Source organism: Gastrolobium bilobum, unplaced genomic scaffold, assembly GCF_033153095.1.
Source record: "Gastrolobium bilobum isolate Gb01-03AN ecotype WA unplaced genomic scaffold, APGP_CSIRO_Gbil_v1 utg13032, whole genome shotgun sequence".
Classification (NCBI taxonomy): Eukaryota; Viridiplantae; Streptophyta; class Magnoliopsida; order Fabales; family Fabaceae; genus Gastrolobium; species Gastrolobium bilobum.
This window is the reverse complement of record NW_026895375.1, coordinates 24,711-49,827: the sequence shown is the minus strand read 5'-3', so window position 1 is coordinate 49,827 and position 25,117 is coordinate 24,711. Positions and strand designations below refer to the sequence as shown.

Here is a 25,117-nt window from a genome sequence, read left to right as displayed (position 1 = left end):
GAGCTTGCTGAAGTGTACCCTCAATTGGACCTTGAGGACAAGGTCCCCTTTGAAGGGGGAGCAGATGATGCAGTAACTAAGGACAGGGTAGCGGTGGACGAGACAAGACCACAGAGACAGCGAAGAATCCCCTCGTGGCTTCGGGATTACACGTAGCAATAAGCATAAGAGCCATGTGGCTAGTTAGTGTCTATTATAATTGGGCCTATTAGAAATGGGCTTGTGTATAAAAGCTTGGAGATATTCATTTTGTAAGACGACTATTGAATAAACCAGATAATTGTTCTTTCTGTTTTTCCCCTTTCTGAGATACATTACCCAACATTACTCTTGAGGCTATTGATGCGGGGGAGATGAAGATCTATGAAGCCGAGGTTTGGGTGAAACCCTGGACGGACTTGAAACAATTCAAACACTTCAAGCTTTCTGATCAAGCACCATCGTCTAACTCTGCTGATGCTGATGTTGGTGTCAAAAAAGGTTTGGCATTTTCCAAATCGACCATATGTGGTCTTGATATGAATAACAAACTAACAATCTTATAGGGATTTTTACTATTTCTTTTTCTTCCCCCCCCCCCCCCCCCCAAAAGTTGATACTTACTAACATTATGGGCCGGATAAGCTTTTGAAAAAAGAACTTTTTCTGAGTTACTTTTTTTAAAAGAACTTTTTTAAAAAGTCAAAGTTATTTTGTGCTTGGATGTAATATTTGAAAAATATTTTTAAGTAAAAGTATCATTTGGATGTTAAAATAAAAAAGGACTTTTTAAATATAAAATGACTATTATGCCCTAAAGTAAACAAACGACGTCTTGCAATGTTGTTATGAGTTTCTTTGAGAATAGGCATGGCGAACGAGAACGAGCCCGCGAAGCAGCTTTTACCACACCTTCAACGCATCGATGAATTGCAAAAGTTGCTCATTACTGTAATTATCTCTGATTTCTCTGTTTATATATATATATATATATATATATATATATATATATATATTAGATTGATACCTATTTTGATTATTGCTTCGCTATTCTCAAAATGTGCCTTTGCCAATTTATGTTGTGTTTTTTCTTCGCTCATCTGAAATATCTTAATCATCATCATCATTGTTTTTTTTATTAACAATTTTTTTTTGGGGAGGAGGGGGGAATTAGATCGATTATACACGATGGAATAGGGGATGAAGATTCCAGAGTGAGTCGCACAAAAAAAATAACTAAAAGAAGACCCGCAAATTAACTATGATCTTCTTGTTTCTCTTATGAAGCTGTTTGAAAATGTTGTAAAACTATGCTCATTCTTCCTGCCATTAATTTTTTTTTTTCTTAATCTCAAATTACCTAAAACAGTACAAGACCAAAAAAAATAAAAAAATAAATCATGTTTGATAATTTAATTGACTCTGTTGATCCCAAACTTTGTTTTTGTTTTTGAAAAAAAGATGCAAGTTTCTTAAATGGCAGTGTCTGAATCTGAATAATTATAGTTTGACATGTTTACGTGAAATGACAACTTGCAGTGGCTGATATATTGTATTGGATCTACTCCTCAATAATTAATAATTGGTGAGTTCTAATTATTTCTCCATTTAGTAAAGGAGTAATTAATACTCTTTGGTCCATGCCTCAATTGCATCTATAAAAGCCATGTTTACTCTGAAAACTAGTATGCTACACACAATTTGACTTCTCTCTTTCTGCTTTCTATATTCCAAAATGGCAGGTTCTTATTGCTGCCAATTCAGCTTAATTTCAAGCTTAGCTAGCTTGAAGATGGTGATTAATGGTGAAGGAGGAAGATATGCTCTGCTGCAAGCTGTAAAGGATTCTGACTATATGTGAAGAAAGTAAATGGTGGAGAAAAAAGTATCAGTGATGCTCATGGAAATGATTACTGGATCCTCAAACTCTGTTTCATGTTACAAACTCTTGATGCCATGGAGAAAAAAGTTCTTGGCGTTTGCTTTGGTCACCAGGTATGTTTTCTACACCTTCACTTTAAATATATTTAATTTTTAAAGTATGTTTTTTGACTAGTTAATTTGGACCGTGATTAGTATCTAACAAGTATATAATACAACATGTATTTCATGGTTATATATGAAATAATATTGGTGACAATTTGTGAATGGCCTTGATCTTATAGGTACTATGCAGGGCTTTGGGTGGAAGGGTAGGTAGATCAAAAACAGGGTGGGATATTGGCATAAGACAAGTGGATTTTGCGAAAGATCTAGCTCCATGTAGTTACCTAGAGCGCCATGAAATGCCACCAACACTCTCCATAATTCATCATGTCTTTTGCCAAATGTTTGTTCTTATTCCTTTGTTATGTCTGTTACATAATTTTATTCGATGTTAATTTTTTCATCTATGATCAATTTTATTCGATGTTAATTATTTGAATATTACCTTTGTTAGCATTTGTTTAATGCTTGTATGAGTTTTTTTTTACAGATAGAGCAGAAACAAAAATATGCAGCATGGGAAGCAGCTGATATAGGAAAGCAGCTCTCCATCAACCACATTAAACTATACTTATTAACAAGGGTCTGATGCTTCATATTGTTCCCAGTCAGCTCCACTAAACTATAGACCATTCATCAAGTGCTCAACACAATTCTAGCAGCAGAAATGGAACTGTCTTGGAACCTAAATCAACTTCTCGGACATGCTAGTATAACAGTAACTATTAGCTAGCACCTGAAAAAATAGCAGAGGCACACAAGGCTGCAAAATTTGTTGTTGGGGCACTGGCATTCAATGATGTCTCAACTGTAGTAGACTTCTTGAGGAAATCACTTGGATTGTTGCTGATAAATCAGATTTGCTGACAATATTAGGGAAATTAGAAGATGTAGAATTATTAGTTTCTCTTTGTGTGTATTTAAGGAATCAATCTCTGCTGTTGTAAAATGAAAGTCATTCTATTCACCAATGGATAATCAAAATTATGTTGTATTTCTTTGCCAATACTGTCTTGTACGAATATATGAGGAAATGAGAATAGATCCTATTATTTCTTGTTTTAGCATAATCATGTCCTGAAAGTACTGATGAAAAGTAATATCAGTTATATTACAATCAAAAAATTTAATAACCAGTGGTGCTATTACAATCAAAAAAGACATAACCACTGGTGCTATTACAATAAAAAAAAGACATAACCACTGGTGCTACTAGAATCATTTCTACTATTAATAACCATTGGTGCTATTACAATCAAAAAAATTAACTGAGATATAAAAGTTATCAATGCACTCGCGCTGACAACTGATTTCTAATATCATCTCTTGTTTGTTCTATTGATCTAATTGTCTCTGTACTTGGTCCTTCCCATTCATCTTCTCCAAGATCATCTTCATTGGCTTCAAAATAAAAATATAAAAATAACCAAACAATATAAAAATATCAGAAGCCCTTTATTTTTAAAAAAAAGCAACTTTTGTTTTGGAAAAAGCTGATCCAAACGACCACTATATCTGTCATGCAATGGTTTCTGTATTGTTTTTATGTGGAACATATGAAGTTTGTCTTTTCTTCCTACAACATTCATACGTGGCATACATCAGGGGAGATTTATCAATACCGTGACTATATTACATCTTGAAAGAGTGTAGTCAAGTATTGGTAATTGATATTAATTAATAACTAATGAATGTTAGGGGCATTTGAATGATTAGAAGGCTCTATATGAAATCCCACTATAAAACATGAAACCATGCAATTTTTCATCTTTCCCATCTTTATGACTTGTTCAATGCATTTAGATTCAATTCAATGATAACACTACATCTTCAATTAATTGGTCCTCACCACACTTTGAATAACCAAAACTAATAACACAAACTCAGAGTCCATTTAAAAGTAGCATTTCTAATGATGCAGAATAGTTTTGGCCTTTTTTCAATCATTTCTGTAGTGGGTATGGGCGGGATGGGTAAAACCACGGTTGCCCAACATATATACAATGATCCTAGCATTTAATCCTTTTTATTTTTTCATTTTTCAACAACTCTACTAAAATCAAACTCAGTTACCACTTTTTCTGCAGGATATTTTTATGAATGGGGGTAAAATCCCTTGCATTAATATTCATTTCCTCTAATATTACTCTTCTTAGCCAACATGCTGGCATACCAACAATCAACAAGCATTCACCAGGATCATGTGGCCATGACTCATACACATCACCTCCTCAACAGTCACCACCATATAAACAATCCAGCAATCAATGCCAGACTTTTATATATTTTCACCACCATATAAACCAATGCAGATACTAGATATCTTCACTTTTTAACCTGCTTAAATTCTAAGTAACAATCAATACAAGACCATGCTCATGAAGGAACCCGCAGCTGAAGCAGAATTGGTCAATGAGTAGGAAGCCTTGGAAAGTCTTTGGATAATGATAGCCATAAAGATTAGGATTTAAAAAAAAAAAAAACATGCCTATCAGACTGAACCTTTATTTATAGAGAGGTTCAGTCTAATATTTATTTATTAGATTCTCAGTAACAATCAATACAAGACCATTTTATATATCACACATGCAGAAAGAGCGACACAATTAAAAAATTAATCACAAATCAATCAAATGAGTTTAAAAAATTAATCACAAATCAATCAATAATTTGTGGCACATAATGGTGTCTTGGAAGTCTAGAAAAGTATAGTCAAGAAATTGAAACTTATCCAAATCTGTCATCCTTGCAAAGCCAAATGAGTTTGTCCAAGTGTCTATCACACTGGGAGAGGAAGGCAAGATCATCCTCTCAATTCCCAAGTGAGTCAACTGCTTCTCAAGCTCATTCATCAAGATGCTACACATTCCAAGTCTTTGAAACTTCCTCCTGGTGGCAACAAATGGTAGCTCAGCAACCTTCTGACCATAAATCCTTATGGTGGCAGCAGAAATCACTTGGTCATTCCTCTCCAAAATCACTGTGTAGAACCCACGAAAGTTGGAACCATTAAGTTCTGAACCTCTGCTGAATATAACATCTGATATGATATCTCTCCCGGTGAGAGCATCAATAAGTGGATCAAAACACTCATGGAATACTCTAAGAGCCACACTTAGCTTGCTTTCAATTTGACTCATGCGCTCAAGGTCTTCAGAAGTAAGATCTCCATGGTTATCACTTTTCAGAGTCTTCAACAATATCAAAGTAAGATTATCTGCACCCACGAGAATTGGTTTCCCTATCAGCTTTTGTAGACTGAAAAATATGTTCTCACAATGAGCATTGCAGAACCAATTCTTATTAGGGTGGTTTTCCAAGTTACTGGTCAAGCCTCTAGTCTTTAGGCACCCAATGTGGTATTTGTGCTCACATTGATCACAAACGAGGATACTGTAATCCACATTATCTGCACAATCTTCTCCATATTTTGGTCTGTTGCATATTTTGCAGCAACATGGTGGGCAAAACCAATCACCATCAGGAACTTGCTCAAGACCTAGACAACTGAGATGGAATGAGGATGGGCATGTATCACAGAGTACCAATTCACCACCATAACGACATATAGAACAGATGTTGTCATTGTCTTTATAAACATTGTCTCTCTGCATAACAACATGATGATTTTGTTGTTGTGAACTACTCAAGGCTTCCCTTTGGCAATCCAACAGTGATCTTCCATGCCTCACCCTTTTCCTTGATCGTAAGACTTTACATTTTTTACCACGTATGGAACTCGTGGGTTGAGATTGACCCACCGGATTCCACTCATCATCATCACCATCATCACATGAATCCCATTGTCTTTTCTTGGATTTTCTTGGCTCAGCCCTCTGTTTCTTGTGTTTGAGCAGAAATGAATGTAGTGGAAGAGGCGTGATCAAGCTGACTCGTGGGTTGAGAGTGATCCACCTCATCATCATCATCATCAAATGACTCCCTTGCTTTTTTCTTGCATGTTCTTGGATGGCTCACCCTTTTCTTTGATCGTAAGACTTTACATTTTTTACCACGTATTGAGATTGACCCACCGGCTTCCACTCATCATCATCACCATCATCACATGACTCCCATTGTCTTTTCTTGGATTTTCTTGGATGCGCTCTTGCACTTGGTTTCTTGAATTTTCTTGGATGCGCTCTTGCACTTGGTTTCATGCATCTTCTTAGTTGCTCTTGTGGCTGTACAGAAGATGAAATGGTTGTAGTTGAAGGTTCATGATCATGATCACGCTCAACTTGAAGACCCTTTTTTTCCAGAATCAAGAGAACATTTTCAGGCCCACAACCTCCCTCTCTTATGCAGCTTTTGTTGGGTTTGCTCTTTTACTAAAGCCCAAATGAGTTATTAGTATGAGAAGAGCCCAAGGAACCTAGAGCCCAATGAGCTAGGGTTTCTTGGAACCCATATAAATAGTACCTCTTAAGTCATCAGCCTCTAAGGTCTTTTTTAGTGAGAAAGAGGCAAGCTCTGAATCTAATCAGTGCCCACACACTTCCCCTTCCTCCTCGAGAGATAGTTTGGAAGATCTGCCACAGTCCAGCTTCAAGGAGGTTGTTCGTGCTGCGGCGCTGAGGTGAGCTGTTCGTGAAGAGGAATCCTACAAGGGAAGATTCTACACGAGACCTGCGCACCGAGAGGTAATTGTGAAACAAGGATGATTCGGTCAGCATACCAATGTACTAGGTCCTAAACCGCTTCCGCATAAATCTAAGATTTCCTACAATTGGTATCAGAGCCTTGGCTGTACATTGGTATGTGAATCTAGTTTCACTATTCATGTAATTAGTTTTGCTTCTTGAAATGTGGCACCTAGGGTTCTAGGATTATGGTATGAATCTAGCATGTGTATTTTATAATTCATTTTCATAAAAGTTTAAATTTTAATCGGTAAAAATGCTTTAATCCATGGTTAGGATCTCTCGTGTATTTCTCGATTTGTAACAAGGAGGCTAATCCCATATGATTAGGTTTCCTCCTTGCTGTTTTTGTTTATTTTTGGAATTTCTGTGTATTTTTCAAATATTTTGTAAAAGTTCAAGATCGAGAAACCGCGAGTAAGATGCGCAGTCAGAACTGTCGGAGACTATTCGAGGTCTTCCCGATCTCGGAATGAGGCGATCTATATATGGTTGGAAAGAGGACGGAAAGACGAACGCAACGGTGGGTGGCTTACCGCCATCTGAGTTTACACGCGCCTCCACGCGCCTCCACAAGATTCTGAGAGTGGCCGCCACTCTCCGGCAAAGAATGGGAGAGTGAAGGAGCGTCCGGCCACCTTTTTGGGTGATTCCGGCGGCGGTGCACTCGTCTCTACGTGGCGGTCCTTCCCCTGGAGTTTCAGCTTGATTTGACTTCGGGTGACGGCGCGGCAGACCTGACGGCTAGGGTTTCTCTTTCGCGTCCTAGGGTTTCTCGCCAAAGGATTGGGTCTTTGGGCTTTTGGGCCCATGAAACCCTAAAGGGGCTTGAGACAGATACTATGGGCTAGGCGAAAGTCGAATTCCAAAGTTGTATTATTTTATTTTATTTTATTTTATTTTCTTTAAAATAGGAAGGCCATGGATTAAAGTAATTAGATTTTATTATTTAATGCTTTTATTGATTGGTATAAATTATATGATTGATAACATGCTTTATTGCGATAACATGCCATATAGAATATGTGGTGCCATATTGTTGCATAACTTGTATGATTGCATGAGCATAATAGATATTATGTCTTCAGCGACTAGTATGATAATTATTATGAGATTATTTTGATTTTAAATCATCCTAAGAAATTAATTAATAATTATTATGATTTTTATTAAAAATCTAGATTAATAATTGAATTAATTAATTTTGGATAATTAACATCAAGAAAAATAATCGTTATGGAAATTATTTTGATTTTAAATTATCCTCATAAATGATAATTATTATGATTGTTGCAATCTAGACTAATAATTAAGTCAGCTATTTGGATGATTTAAATCTAGAAAAATAATTAGAGAAAATTTCCTAAGAGAATTCTTTTATTTTGCGAGTAATTTGTGGGTTTTCTGAAATGGTCATGGAATAACACACGCTGCATACAACCTTCATGTATCATGATTGTTTGGAGCACACGCTGACGTAAAGTGACCGGATTTCAGGACCTTAATGCTTTCAAAATTATGTTAAGCTTAGTGCACGTTTATCGGCGCTCTTACTTATATAGTTTTTGAAATCGAACAAAAGATACTCTCAATTAAATAATTCTTGAAAATTAGAAAATGTTGCTTATGTTGAATGGAAGGAGATTTAAATTAAGAGATTAATTTAACCTTCAAGCTCATTATAGGACCATTAATAAAATAATCATGTGAAGTCCCATCGAATAAGCATGATTGAATTTTATTAGATTGGACTTAAATATCTATGGGAGGAGATTTAAATTAAGAAATTAATTTAACCTCCAGGCGCATTGTGGGCCTATCAATAAAATAATCATGTGAGGCCCCAACGGATAAGCATGATTGGATTTTATTGGGCCTTAATAATTTCAAAATTTTAATAAAGTATTGTACGGCCCATCGTCGATAATACTAAGTTATTAAAGATAATTTTGAAATTAAACAATGAATTCGACTGGGCTTATGAAAATTCTCAAACAAAAATGTTGAATGGGTGAAGGTTTTAAAAATTAATTAATTTTAAAACCTGCGGGCTCCATTTGTGAGTTTATTAGTTAAATGGTTATCGCTGAAGCCCCATCGGATAAGGATAATCAGATTTCACTAGATTAAATCTTAATAATTTCAAAATTTTAGTAAAGTATTGTACGGCCCATCGTCGGCAATGCTTAGACACTAAGGATAATTTTGAAATTAAACAATGGTTAATTACATTCAACTTTGGTAAAATTGTTAACCCTCCCATCGAGGCTCTGGCAATGGCACTGAAGGCCCAAATAACAATTTTGGTTTTTATAAGTGACTTGCCCATCGTAAGCCTTGTAAAGATAAACTGAAAGATTGTTAACAATAAACAAGAGTAGTTATGAGAATCTATTCGCACTTCGTTTGTTTATTGCATTATTTGTTTGTAATTGTGTGCTTTATATATTTTTCAGAAAATATCTTAGAAATGATTTTGAGTCGAAAACCTCTAGATGGTACCAACTATGAATAAGTGAAAAGCAAATTTTTGATATTGTTTTAAAACATGGAAGCTAAAATTTGTCCTGACAATGCGAGGGCCATAGCAACCTGCAGAGGATGCGTCTAAGGAAACTAAGATGCATTTCTCAGATTAGGAAATGGCAGATATGGTAGTTCACTAGTATATTATTGTCAGTCTTTCCAAATACTTGCAGAAGCAAGTGTACATGATTAAGAGTGGAGTAAAAATGCTTCAGACTCTTAATGACATGTTTTGCTAGACAGAATGCAGTCGGTGCAGGTTTTGCTAAGAGTCTTGTTAAATCCAAAGGGAAACCCAAGGGTGGTAACAAGAACAAAATGACTTGGTTATCAGTTGTCAAACCAGTTGCTATGAAGAAGCCGCAAGGCAAGTTCTTCAAGTGCAGACTGAAGGGATACTGAAAGAAAAATTGCCCAGAGGTGATGAAAAGAACCTGACATGGGCATATCAAGGCCTGATCAGTGAATGAATTATTGATTCAGGAATCACTGATTATGTTTGTTACTCTTTGTAGTAGGTCAAACATGGCATACCTGTCAGCAATGGACATAGATATTTTAAGCTTGAAAATAGGAACTTGTGTCTGCATTTGCAGTAGGACAAGTTATTTATAAGACTATGGTTTTGGGTGATTGTTTATTTGTTCCAGATTTCAAGAGGAATTCAATTTTTGTTAGTTGTTTTGGTTAAAACATGGGTTGACAATGCAATTGATTCCTCAGTTACATTTCGAAGTTCATCTTCGTCTTGTTTGTTCTGGTACATTGTTTAAATAGTCTTTATTACCTATGTCCTATAACCTTTTTAAATTTGTTATGTTGAATGGAAGGATGATGAACAAGAAATTTCACCAAAGAAATAAAAGTTTCAAATGAAACATAACTTTGGCCTTTGTGATTGAGTCATGTTATCTCAAGTAGGAAACATGTTTTAGTTAAAAGAGGGACTGAAAGTTCAATAATCTTTTAACTAACAGCTACGTGTTAGTCCTATTTGGAAGGTAAAGTGGCCAAGCAATCCTACAAGGGCCAAGAAGGTTTGCGCAACTATTCAACTGGAACTGGTACATACTAAAGTATGTGGACCACTTAGCGTTCAGACCAGAAGAGGTGATGAGTACTTCATTATATGAATGTTTACTCTGGATTTGGACAGATGAACCAAGTGCGCTATAAGTCTAAAGCTTTTGAAAATTTCCAAGAGGTTTAGTCTGAGGCAGAAAAGCATGTAGGTGTTCAAATCAAAAACACTTTGGTCTGACTAAAGTGTTGGCTACCTGTCTGGTAAGTTCAGGTCTTACCTAATTTAAGAGGGGATAGTTTTTGTAACTGTCAACTGTAAGAACGCGTTAGTTAAATGAAGTTGCAGTATGCAAAAATCAAACATTTCTAGACTTGGTGAAGATCATGTTCAGTTATTCATCTTTGTCAATGTTGTTCAAGGGAGATGCCTAAGAGAAGGAAATGTACCTTCTTAACTTGATTCCGTCAAAGTTTGTTGTAAAGACACCTAAAGAATTATGGAAAGGGTGCAAGCCCAGATCAAACCATATTCGGATTTAGGGTGCTACGACACACGTCCTACAACAGCAGTCAAATAAGATGGAATCTTGTATGGAGGAGTGCATATCTTTTGGCTACCCTAAGAGAACTAGGGATGATTTCTTATTTAGTCTTAAGGACAAGATAATCTAAGTGAGAACTCACATGATTTTCTTAAAGGAGGACTAGATGAGAAATTATAAGCTCTTAAAAGTTAGGTTATTCTTGATGAGATTTATCTCAGATCAAGAATTTCCAGAATCTCTAGAAGCTTCATCCACTATTCCCTTGATTGTTCAAGAGGGGATAGATATATCTCTAAGTGAACAAACAAGAGAACCATGATTGGAAATTCAACATGATAATATATAAGTGAAACTAGTAGAAATATTAGTATCACATGTAAAGGAACAATATCATGGATAAACGGATCCTCAAGAAATTGAAGATCCATCATTTGACCCACTCTTTGTTTTACCTATAAATACACAAGGTCTAGTGCAGTACATTCGTAGTGGGAGAAAACCTTGTTAACTCTCAAGTTGTCTCTTGTTGAGTGATATTGATCCTACTAGTTACGATAATGCACTAGAAGATGTTGTTGATCAAGTGTTGCTCAGGCTATGAACAATGAGATGAAATACTTGTATTTCAACTCTGTTCGGTCCTAGTAAAGACACCAAGAGGGGTAAAATCCACAAGGTGCATGTGGACATAAAAGGCAAAGAGAGGATGACAGAAAGGTGAAAACCTTCAAAGCTAGCTTGGAGGCATTTTTTTGCCAGACGCCATGCTTGAGTCTATCCAGATTCTCTTAGTTGCTATAAGTCTCAATTATGAGATTTCATTTTGGGAGTTGGATGTCAGGATATCTACATACAACAACCAAAAGAGTTTATAGCAAATGAGTAGGAACACACGGTATGCAAGTTGTGAAAGTCTATTTCATAGACTTAAGCAAGCATCCAGGTCTTGAAACATCAGTTTTGATCAGGTTATCAAAATTTTGATTTTGAGAGAACCTTGATGAATGATGTGTATTTGTATGTAAAGGATACAACGGAAGACAGTAGCTTTTCTGGTACTTTATGTAGATGATATGCTCCTTATTAGAAACAATGTGGAGGTAATATCAAGCATAAAGAGTTGGCTAAGTTAGTGTTTTGGTATGGAAGTACTGGGGAAGCCAATTATATTCTTGGTATAAAACTCTTATGAGGCCGGAAGAATAAGTTGTTGGCATCACCTCAGGCTACTTACATTGACAAAACTCTTGCCAAAATTCAACATGAGAATTCTAAGAGAAGAATTATAATTCTCAGATGTGGAATTCATCTTCCTAAGGAGTGACCAAAGACTTCTAAGAAGGATGAATGCATGAGCAAGATATCTTATGCTTTGGCAAAGGTAGACTCACGCATATCATGTTGGGCGTTAAACCAGACATCTGTCACGCAGTGGGAGTAGTGAGATAGTACCATTTTGAACCTAGAGGAATACTAGATTATTGTTAAGCATGTACTCAAGTATCTTTGGAGAATGAGAGATTATATGCTGGTATATTCTAGTGGGAGTCTTGAAAAGCTGAGTTTTCAAATATTCAGTTATTTCAAGTCGATATTGACTCAAGAAAATCAACCTCGAGCTATGAGTTTTTCACTAAACTCAGATAGCATTAGAGGTGGATCTTGCAGACCCAGTTACTAAGAGTTTGCCTGAACTTGTGTTCGAGAGGCATGTTACTTCTTTGGGTCTTAAGAGGATCCCAGACTTGCATTAAGCAAGTGGGAGTTATTGGTTTCATTGTGCTCTTGGAGTAAGACCATGAAACAATAAAATAATTTTCTGAATTTCATAAATAATATTTTATTTATTTATTTTGCGCACTATTTACAAACATAAAGGTCCGGATCAAATTGTGGAGTATATGATCATATGGATACGTTCATGGAGGACATGATCATAGGTTCTCACAATTGATGAATGGATTCACAGCTGTTAAATAAAGTTGGGCACTTTATTTAGGCTGCAATATTTTATGAAATGGTTTTGTCCGAATCATTGGAAAATATTGGTGTGAATTAACATTCACATTGAAAGGATCAAGGAGAGATTTGATTAAGGTTGTTTTTCTGTCATAAGGTATCAAATCTCCAGTTAACTATAGTTATGTGATTGCTCTTAATCCTGAGTTTATTATAAATAGGTAATCAAATAGTTTTCATTCTTTGATTTACCAACGGGTGAGGTTCGATCTATTGACGGCCAATAACTCGGTATTTTGGGAGTGAGATTATTTGATTATCGGTATTTATGAGATAAACAACATGGAATTTGTAGGATATGTCCCCTTGATATGTTTCGGTACTTGGATATTAAAGACACTGGCCAGTGCATGTAATCCATTAAAGAAACTATCATAGTCAAGGGAATAAATAATTGATTGAGTTACAGAAAACTTGTCAATCAATTATAGACATTCTACAAAGGGGCGATGCATATTCATGTTATAAGTGTTGTTAATCTTGGAGTTCAAGTTCGGGCTTTTAGTGGAGTAGCACCGAATTAGATAATCATTCGTTGATTATCAGGAGCCTTGATTAATAACAGATGGTAGATCCCCAAGCTAGCTTGAGACAAGGGATGGGGTATTTTTCGGATAGATGATGACTTATGGGTTACATGATCTTGGGTTTTACGACTCAAGTTTGTATCCAAAAGAGCAAGTGGGAGATTGTTGGGTTTGCTCTTTTACTAAAGCCCAAATGGGTTATTAGTATGAGAAGAGCCCAAGGAACCTAGAGCCCAATGAGCTAGGGTTTCTTGGAATCCATATAAATAGTACCTCTTAAGTCATCAGCCTCTAAGGTCTTTTTTAGTGAGAAAGAGGCAAGCTCTGAATCTAATCAGTGCCCACACACTTCCCCTTCCTCCTCGAGAGATAGTTTGGAAGATCTGCCACAATCCAGCTTCAAGGAGGTTGTTCGTGCTGCGGCGCTGAGGTGAGCTGTTCGTGAAGAGGAATCCTACAAGGGAAGATTCTACACGAGACCTGCGCACCGAGAGGTAATTGTGAAACAAGGATGATTCGGTCAGCATACCAATGTACTAGGTCCTAAACCGCTTCCGCATAAATCTAAGATTTCCTACAGCTTTCGCATACCGAACTAGGAGTCATCAAATTCAAACTATTTCCTGCAAAACCAATTCAAGAAGAAGAAGAAGTATCAGTCACTGTTCACCCAGCGGAATAATCAACGGTAATTAGTACAAGTATTTTAAATATATGTGTAACTAGTAAAAAATTCGTCCAAGTATTTTTTATAAATACTTTAAACATAAATATTTTAAATATATATGTATAACAAATATTAAAATTTTAAATTAAAAGATAAAAAATTAATATTTCAAAAAATGTATAGTTAATACAAAAGAATTATATATAAAAAAAACACAAAAAAACTTAAATTTTTAATTTAAATAAAAAAAGGTATCTATCATTCTTTAAAAAAAAAAATTATAAAAATTTAATTATTATAAATGTTAACCATAAAGTATTTTACAGACTATTTAAATGTTTCCCACTACTTTTTCATGAAAAATTGTTAAACCTATTAATAGTGTTTATTATTATGTCTATTGGAAGGAAAAATATTTTATATTTAAAATTCAAACTATTTAAATTTAAATTTTGAACTTGATGGGTAGGAAAATAGTTCAGCGTTTAATGTGTGAGAAAAAAAAATATAATAAATATAAATTAATAAAAAATTATAGATTAAATGAAGATATACTTAAAATTATAAAAATATATGTAGAGTTAATAAAAAATAAATTAAATTTGAAATTTAACTACAAAAAAATAGCAGTAATTAATGTACCTATTACCATGGTTGTTAAAATATCGATTTATCACTACGATTTTACGATTTATTTTCATCAAATCGATTTTATTAATATTCCAAACGCTTTTACATCAAATCGATTTTTTTACATTACTATTCTGCGTTTTAAGATTTTTTTTAGTCATCTTCCGATTTTACTTAAAATCTGAATTTTAACAGCATTGCCTATTATGAATAAGTCATTTATTGTGTAATTGCATCAGTAATTACACCGTAAATGACTTATTCATAATATTAGACATGCATGACATTATTATTCTTATAGGCAAATGTATATAGAGGTTATCCTTAATAAATTATTCCAGTACATAACATGAGATCGTTCACCTTTGTGAGCATCATCACTTTAGCTTGGTGAGCAAAACAATAACGGTTACCGCATCACATTCCAGACAAACTCCAAACCACTCAAGACTCCACATAATTACTCCAAACCACTCAAGACTCCCCATAATTCTGCTAATAGAGATGAACACAGCTCCACCCTAGGGCGTTGTTCACCTTTGGACACGAACACAAGTTCTCTTCGCCCTCGCACCGACCAAAACTTTTCATGGGATCCGACCATGTTGCATGTGGAAATAAAATCATTAATAATTATAAATATTGTTAATATTAATAGAAGAATATTCTTAACATCTATAAACATAATATCGCTATATGAAACATACATGATTTTCATTTTTGTGTCATATATATGTGCTAATTTTATTAATTAAAAATATTATTCACGCATTTTATACATTTTATATTTTGATAATGGTTTAATTCAACAGATTAGCAACAAAGTGTGTTAGATATATACTCAAAACAGAAGCAGTATCAGTTTCAAGTAATATAACAATTTGTCTATCCAGCCAGCCAGGGATATAAAACTGAATACTGATCTATTTGAGAATAGAAATTCTACATTAGGTTCTTGATATCTAAGTCAGAATAACCACTCAATTTTTAAACTCGGATCACACAAAAAATACACCAGGAAGTTCAGTGGGTTTGACTCTTACACAACATCAATTTTTTATTTTCTTCTAAGGCTAAAAACAGAATCAGCAATACATTAAAGGAAATCGCAAATTTCAATCCAAGATTAGTATGGAGCAAGTATAAACCAGAAAGACTATCAGGTTCTGAGCACTATTTTAGAGCAATTACACAGACAGACAGCGATATGGTACACAATTTAAGCCAAGAATTCATTAAAGACAGCACAATAGACACCAATATGGTCGAGGCACACCCAAAGTTGAATTATCACAGATTTACTAAAATTTTGAGAGTAAGGTCAAGGAAGACTCACAACAAAATATATCTGGATTTACCTTCAATTGATTCCACCACTCGATCAGTTATATTTTTAAATCTTTGGTTCTTTACAAGCAAGCAACCGCACACACAAGATTTAACAAAAAAGGAAAGAAAAGGAACCTGAAATAGATGACGGTGGAGGAAGGTGCTTGCTCCTGCGAGGGATCGAAGTGATTCCAGAGAGAAACTGTTGTTCCTTCTGGTTATCCGAAGGAATTTCTTTGATATTTCTTTGCATGTAGTGGTTGTAATCGAAGCCCGATGAATCAAAGACCGTAAGCGTCTCCTCTCGTTGAGCATTCAAATCCAGAATCGGTATTGAGAAAGAAGCCATTCTTGTTCTTGCCAAAGAGATGTACAGAGAGAGAGAGAGAGAGAGATTTGTAGACAGAAAGAGAAAGAAAGTTTACTTCAGGGGAGATGAAGTGGTAATTTATACAATTTACACCTCACTTGTGCGTTCATTAGTTGGATTTTTTAAAAATACGATTGAAATTTGATTTGATTTGTTTTGTTTTTCAACATAATATTATTCTGATTTTTTTATTACCTTTACAATAACAGTTAGGATTCTTTATTGACAATTAAATGTTTATAAAAAGAAATCTTTTATGTTTCTTTATTCAAAAGGGAATGAATCGAAATATGCATTTATTATACCCAACGAGAAGTTGCAAAAAAAGTTTTGTATGGTGCTGTTGTCTTCTTTTCTTGTTTTAATTAACAATATAACATTAATTTGTCACTTTTATTTCTATAATTTCTTTTATTAATTTCAATATATATATATATAAATAAATTAAAAATTAAGGATATTATATATGGTAATTTAATAATCTATCTATATCTTAATATATATATATATATATATATATATATATATATATATAAATTTAAATTTAACATAAAATTATTGACTAAACGAAAAAACAAATTAACAATATAAAAATATGTATATAGTTAATAAATTGAAATTTGAAATTTAATTGATAAAATTAAGAAATAAAATATTTATACTCAACTTAAAAAATATATAAAAAATATAAATTAAAAGAGAACAAAATTATTTCAATTATAATTAATACAAAAGAATTTAAATTTTAAATTTTAAAATTAAATAACAAAATTGAAAATGACAAATATTATACGGTTAAAAAAAACTAGAAAAATTTAATCACTATAAAAATGAAAATTTTAATTTAATGCATATGAAAGAAATTAAAATTTTACTGTTTGATTTAAGAGCATAATTAACACAAAAATTCTACATAAAATAAGGACATAAAACAGAATGATTTTCTGGTAACGGATATATAAAAAAATTGCTTATTTTAAAAATTCACTCACGGTATACTTTACTAATATTCACTGAAGTAAACAAAAAAAAGCATATTAGTATATCACGGAATAAAATTGGCAGAATTATAAATTAGTAGGATTTTGTCATTTCAAAAAAATAAAATTAGATATTTTTCAGTAGTTACGGTCTTTTTTTTTTTTTTGGTTATCAGTAGTTACAGTCTTTGTTTTGAAGAATTATACTTCCAACTCATTAAATTTATCAATATCTTAAAATATATATGTATATATTTAAAATAAATTTAAATTTAATATAAAATTATTGTTTAAACGAAAAAAAATTAAAATTATAAAAATATATATATAGTTGATAAATTGAAATTTGAAATTTAATTGAAAAAAATTAAGAAATGACATATTTATACTATAAAAGAAAAGAAAATAAAAACTTAACTTAAAAGAATAATATAAAAAGATAAAAAATTTCCATACAAGTATTTTTAAGAAAATATTTAATATAAACCTTTTAAATATATATGTATAATCAATTTAAAATATATATAAAAATTATAAATTAAAAGAGAACAAAATTATTTTTTAAAAGTATGTATAATTAATACAAAACAATTTAAATTTTAAATTTTAAAATTAAATAACAAAATTGAAAATGACAAATATTATTCGGTTAAAAAAAGTAGAAAAATATATTCACTATAAATATGTAAATTTTAATTTAATGCATATGAAAGAAATTAAATTTTTACTCTTTTGATGTAAGAGCATAATTAACACAAAATATTTACCGGTGATTGTGATTTTTGAAGAATTATACATCCAACCATTCTGTGTGATAAAATCATTCTTTTGAAACTTTGCTGATGTGTCATTATTTCCTTCTATATCCACTCTCTGTTCACACTTGAAACCATTTTAAATGTTTTCTTTTTTAGTAATTTTTCAAATTTGAATTTTGAACTTGATAAGTGATAAAAAAGTTCAACAATCAATGTTTCCCACTACTTTCTGTATGGAAAATCGTTAAGCCTATAAATAATACTTATTATTATGCCTATTGGGTAAAAAATATTTAATATTTAAAATTCAAACTTTTTAAATTTGAATTTAGAACTTGATAGGTGGTAAAACAATTCAACATTCAATGTTTTCCTTACTTTCTGCATGAAAAATTGTTTAGCATATTATTAATATTTATTAATATTATATCTATTTAGCTTAATTATTATACCTATTAGGATCAATTAATTTCGGTTCTACAAAAAATTAAATAAACTAAACATTATTTTATCTGAAGCTTTAAAAAATAAATTTTATCGAAAGAATGATTTAATGCTATTTATGATTACATGTAGGGGTGTTCGCGGTCTGGATTGGATCGGTTTTGGAAGCAAAATCATTTGATCCAATCTCTTCGGTTTGATCATGTAATCATCCATTCGGTTTGAATTTTTTTCAAATCTGATCCGATCCAATGCAATTTTTTTCGGTTTGAATTGGATCGGTTTTCGATTTTTTGAAAATCCTAAAATTTGTTTCATGATTATTGTGCAAATAACATCTTATGTATATATTGACTTTGTAAGCTTTTTTGTTGAAATACAAAAGCATCAGTAAATGATAATATAGCTTTTTTTTTTGCCAATGAGAAAAGAAGCTCTATAGATATGAAATTTTGTTGATGAGATGTTATTAGGCTTTTTCTTGGGTTTAGTTGATGGGTTAACTTGTTAATGGGTCTTGGGTTTAGAAATTTTTGGACTATGATTGGAGAAAGGCCCAAGTAGGTAGAGGAAAATTAATATATTGGATCGGTTTGGATTTGATCGATTTTCATCAATCAATCCAAAAACCGATCCAATCCAATTAAAATTTGCAGTTTTTTTCGGTTTTCGGTTTTTCAATTTTCGGTTTTTCGGTTATCGGTTTTTCGGTTCGGTCACCGCGGTTTGAATCGGTTTGGATCGGTTGATGAACACCCCTAATTACATGTTTCCAACCTTTGAGTAGTTGCCTTTCAAAAGGTATTTTTTAATTAAAAAATATATTTAGAAGCTTATAATAATTACATAATTTTTTCATAAAAACTAAAACCTAAAAAAAGTAGCTTTAATATTTTCTAAAAAGTTTAAAAAATAACTTCTAATATTTTAACTTTTAATCATTTAAAAAAATGAGTAATATCAAATGCCTACTTGCTTATACAAATGCTGACAAGAGGTGGCAAAACGGGCGATTGTGACGCTTGCAAAGGAATCGCACAGTTGGAAGGAGCGCGTGGGTGCTTGCTGAGGTGTGAGGCAAAAGCTCGTGCATGCAAAGGACAAGGGCTATAAAAAGAGAAGAAAAAGTGATTCAGGTTCTTCTTCTTGGTCTTTTATTTTCTGTATTCTTCTTCAGATTTTTGGTTTTTATTTCAAGGTTCTGGTACTGTAATGAAGTTTTATTTCGGTGAGGCTTTAAGCATGTTGGTACAGCACTGAGCATTTTCCGGTTATTAGGACTCGTGTTGTACTTTTATTTTTCTGCACTCTAAATTTCTGTACGTTTTAATTTCATTTGCTGTTTGTAGCTCAACCCTTATGGGTATGAGCTAAACCCTTCAAGGTTGGGTGTAGGTTACCCGAACCACAATAATGGATGTTTGTTAATTACTTTGATTAAATTTTGATTCTTAGTTGTTTAACACTGTACTTGTAATTAAATATTCTGTCATTGAGGCCAGATGGTAGATATTATGTTAGGAAGTAGTCATTGAGAGATGACTAATTCTGGAAATGTGTTAGGCACATGGACTTGAGTGTGAGAGCATTCAAGGGTTGTCACTCAGAGATGAGGACAGCCACCATTTAATTTTGGACTTGTAAAGTACGAGTCCTTGCTTCATTTAGCACAGAGATGTGTAAATGAGTGTTAAGGATAAAATGATTTTAAGAGATTAAAATCAACAAGTAGTGATCCGTTAACTGGGAATTGAATTTTAATAATCTTTAATTGACATTCATTTTATTGCTGTTGGGAAGGGTAAATTGAAGCTCAACCTGTTTTTACAACCTATTTTTCATCAATTCAGATTTCTTTTCCTTTAATTTTTAATTTTTCAAATCATAGTTCTGTTTTTACAATTTTGTTTGTCATCTAAAAAAAATCTTTTTACATTAGATACTTAAATTGCTATCCTAACATTTTCCATCCTTTAACTCAAGAAATTAATGCAGAAAAATCTAAAAAAATTAGATTAAAGTAGTGAGTGCTATTTCAGATTAGTCTTGTGATTATTTTATTTTTATTTTTACTCTTCTTTTAGATTAGATTCAGTTTTAGCAATTGCAAATTTTAGTCAAGTCAAAAACGCCAAAGATATTCCACTACTTGAGTCACTCAGTGATGGAGGTTTGCCATCAAACCTAAAACATCTGTATCTCTCCAATTGCTCCAAACTTATGCCCTCACTGAAATGGGCTTTGGGAACCAGCAATTCTCTAGTTAGTTTGCATATTTCTCACATTGAATGCATAAGGATTGGTGGTAACATAATCACATAATCCATTTCTGAAAGAGTCATGGACAGATTCTCATATTGTCTAACTTTTGATCAGGTACCTACTCTCGCACATAAATTTGTTTTTGAACTTCAAATCCAATATTCTTTGAGCTTTCGAAATACTAGGCTATATATTCATCCCTATACTAAATGCAGATATCTTATCTACAGTAACTACAGAAATATTTTTCTGTAACAAAAAGATAAATAAAATTCTCAAAGCATCTTTCATTAATTCAAGCTTCAAAACAACGTAGTTTTGTGATTATAGGAGATAATTTTGTCTCCAATAGCAGAAAAACACTTTTCCATTTATATATTTATACATGATATTAGTGTTTTTCATGTCATAAAAGATAATTTTATCTCATGCACACATAAAAATATGTAGGATCCATTTTTTTCTTCTTTTTCTTCTCTTCATATGATGATCCCTTATGAGTCCCACAGTTTTATGTATGTGTAGGAGATAAAATATCTCATATTAATCCCTTTTTAAATATACATAAAGGTTATATATAAAAGAATTAATATTTTTTATATTATAGAAAATAAAATTATCTCATATACATATATGAAAATGTGTGGGAGCCAGATGAATAATGTGAAGAGAAAACAAAATGGACCTTATATAACTTTGATATAACTATAAAAAAATAAAATTATTTTTTATACAATAAATATTGAGTTTTATTAATGTTATGTTACATAACATAAGTTTAGTTTCCAAAACACGTAATAATGGAGAGAAAGAGAAAGAAAAACATGTGGATCACACCTCTTTAATATATGTGTAGGAAAGTGAAGTTATGTTATGTAAAATAATAAACATAAAACCTATAAATATTAAGGAAAAAATGTTTGTCCTTTTAAATGACACAACTTATATCCTTCCACTCTCACAAAGAGGTGAGACTCACACCTTTATTTTTTTTGTCAACTCTCTCTCCTCCTTTATCTATCTGTTTCTCTCTCTCAAAATGACACAACTTTACATCCTTTTAAATGACAAACACTTTTTTCAAATATTATTCCCTTACATAAAAATGATTGAGGGAAATATTTAATATGCTCCAGGACCACCCAATGATTTGGTGCTCCCTCTCACAACACTAATTTTTTCTTTTCCTTTTTACCCCTACTATTTTTCTTCTTTTCCAAATTTACCCTTTCATTTACACTAAGGGACGACCTAAAAAATGGTGGTCCCGGACCACAATAAATTCTCTCATGATTGATCCCACTTACAAGCAGATAAGCAAAACCAAACTGACAGTGCATACTTTGACAATGTGATGCATTCAAGTTTCAGAAACGAACAGAAAATTATGGCTGAGTTTTAACGAAACTGATGCTAGACAAATCAAATAAAGACATGACAAATAAAAAGGTCTGGACTCTTGAGAAAATATCTTAAAGAGATTACACATGATTTTTCTCAGTAGATCTTAGCCACTCATTCCTAACTCTACACGTTTGTCTTTCCATGAAGACTCAACAAATATTGGTTGGCTAGTCATCAAGGAAAGTGATCTTCAAAGACATCACTGAGAAAATAGCCAATTGCTGTAATCCTTTCTACTTCCGATTCAGTCCATCCATTTCCCACCATGGCAGTAGAATTGGTTGGTGGTGCTCTTCTTTCTTCTTTCCTTCAAGTTGCCTTTGAGAAGCTGGCTTCTGCTGAAGTTGTGAGCTACTTTCAACGAGGAAATCTCAATGAGACACTGCTGAACAAGTTCAACAGCTCGCTGCTGTATATCAATGCTGTGGTTGATGATGCAGAACAAAAGCAGTTCAGAAACCAACATGTGAAAGCATGGCTTGATAAGGTCAAAGATGTTGTGTTTGATGCAGAGGATCTCGTTGCTGAAATAGACACTAAAGTCTCCAAATGCAAGTTGGAAGATGAATCTCAGATCAATACTTGCAAGGTATGGAGTTTCTTCTGTAGTGTTTCTGTGACTGTTAGCTCATTTGACAAGGAAATTGAATCTAGGATGAAACAAGTCCTTGACAACCTAGAATATCTTGCAAGCCAAAAGGATATACTAGGTTTGAAAGAAGCTAGTGGTTTTGGTGTTGGATCAGGTAGGCATGTGTCTCAAAATTTGCCTACTTCATCTTTGCTGGGTGAAACTGTTTTATACGGTAGAGATGATGACAAAGAAATTATCTTTGATTGGCTGATATCTCACTCAAAGAATGATAACCGGCTATCTTAGTGCAACACTAGGATTTGAATACATCGAGTTTTCTTTATCGTGAGATTTCCATGCACTGCTATTTATCCATGAGCAATTTCCACCAAAAATATATAAAGAGGCTTTTAGGTGAGAGGTTAGATTTTTCTCCTGTATAAACTACCTTGGATAATGGTGCTTTTAGTAGGTTGGGTTATAGAATCAGTTACTTTGGAAGTACAAAGGACAATCTTGCTCATTAAAATCATAGACATGATAAAGTTCTGTGCCATTGGCCTTCCTTATGGTTGCATCCCTTCTCGTGAACTTCTGTTGTAGAATATTTGAACCCCAAGTTTTTGTTAATGCCATCTACTGCTGTTTTGTTTCATTTATCATATGGCTACAAGCCAGGATGGCAATCTGTGCCAACACATGATCGTCAAGTTCAAGATGCAGCGAGTCATGCTATCAAGACCATCCAGCAGAGGTCTAATTCACCACTACCATATGAGCTTCCTGAGGTTGTTGATGCCATGTTAAGTAAAGGTTAAATGTTATTTTAATGAGTTTTAAATTTGGATAGTTTATGAGTCATGAGTTTTATATTTATTTAGGAGTTTTAAGAGTCAGACGTTATTTAATGTTATTAGTGTTGAAGTGTCTTTTTAGTTTCATGTGTTAATTAAAATATTGTGATGTTATGAGGGTTTATGAGACTCTTGATTAGCCTTGTAATGAGTCTCTTCATTAGTAGAGTCTTTTCATTAGTACTTTTCATTTTTTGTTTTGCCTATTAATAGGCTTGATGTAATGCACAATTCGGAGAATAGATTTGACAACAAAAAATTCTTCATAGATATACTTGTGTGGTTGTCACTTGCATCTGTGTGTAGATACCAAATTCTAACAAATTGGTATCAGAGCTATGGAGAGTGTGAGTAATATGGCGTTGCCTAAATTGACAAAAGGGAATTACGAGAATTGGAGTATCCAGATGAAGGCTCTTCTCGGTTCCCAGGAAGCTTGGGAGGTCGTCCAGGAAGGCTTTGTAGAACCAGCGACCACCGCAGGATACACGGCGGCCCAAACTAGAACGTTGAAAGAGACACGTGCAAAGGACAAGGCGGCGTTGTTCATGCTCTTCCGAGCTGTAGACGAGTCCGGCTTTGAAAAGATAGCGAATGCGGAGACCTCAAAGGAAGCATGGGACATTCTGGCAAATGTCTATAGAGGAGCCAACCGAGTTAAGCAAGTTCGGCTTCAAACCCTTCGTGCCGAGTTGGAGGGAATGAAGATGAAGGACACAGAAGGAGTATCCGAATTCATTACTCATGTTCAAACCATTGTGAATCAATTGAAACGAAATGGAGAAGATGTAGCGGACACCAGAGTGGTGGAGAAGATCTTGAGATCTTTGACCGACAGCTTTGAGAACGTGGTATGTGCTATAGAAGAATCCAAAGATCTAGCTACGCTCACCATTGATGAGCTAGCCGGTTCTCTTGAAGCGCATGAGCAACGGAAGAAGAAGAAGGAAGAGACTCTTGGACAAGCACTTCAGACCAAAGCAACACTTAAAGATGAGAAGGCTCTCTATTCTCAAAACTTCCGAGGTAGAGGACGTGGTCGCGGTGGACGAGGCACTGGCCGTAGTGGTAGAGGCCGAGGCCGAAGTCAAGAAGGTTGTAATGATGAGGTAGGACAATCAAGTCAACAGAACTGGCGTGGAAGAGGAAGAGGTCAACGAGGAGGACGATCATATTATTCCAACGTCGAGTGTTACAAGTGTGGCAAGTTTGATCACTTTGCGAAAGATTGTAACTCGGACAAGTGTTACAACTGTGGAAAAGTCGGACATTTTGCAAGAGAATGCAGAGAAGAGAAAAGGGTGGAGGAGACATCCAACCTAGCCACAGAAGGGGAGATGAAGGATGGTGTCTTGTTAATGACACACAATGAAGGAAACTCAGATGATGACATGGAGTGGTATCTTGACACGGGTGCGAGTAACCACATGTGCGGACATAAGCATTTCTTCAAGGAGATGAGAAAGGTGGAGACCGGACATGTTTCGTTCGGGGATGCCTCGAAGGTTGAGGTAAAAGGTCGTGGTATGGTATGCTTCCTGCAAAAGGATGGGTTGATTGGCTCAATCCGAGATGTGTACTATGTACCCGACCTAAA

The 25,117-nt window shown here is 33.8% G+C and overlaps 2 protein-coding genes across 2 annotated transcripts; one reads left to right on the top strand and one right to left on the bottom strand.

Annotated features, from left to right (window-relative positions):
* Nucleotides 1-353: 353 nt before the first annotated feature.
* On the top strand, nt 354-2,554 carry LOC133307845 (uncharacterized). The gene is made up of 5 exons (XM_061508407.1): nt 354-480; nt 848-930; nt 1,843-1,974; nt 2,145-2,171; nt 2,456-2,554. Exons 1-5 carry the CDS (start codon nt 354-356, stop codon nt 2,552-2,554), a joined length of 468 nt encoding a protein of 155 aa, XP_061364391.1.
* A 2,062-nt stretch (nt 2,555-4,616) lies between these two features.
* On the bottom strand, nt 4,617-5,885 carry LOC133307837 (increased DNA methylation 1-like). The gene has a single exon (XM_061508399.1). It carries the CDS (start codon nt 5,883-5,885, stop codon nt 4,617-4,619), a length of 1,269 nt encoding a protein of 422 aa, XP_061364383.1.
* Nucleotides 5,886-25,117: the final 19,232 nt, after the last annotated feature.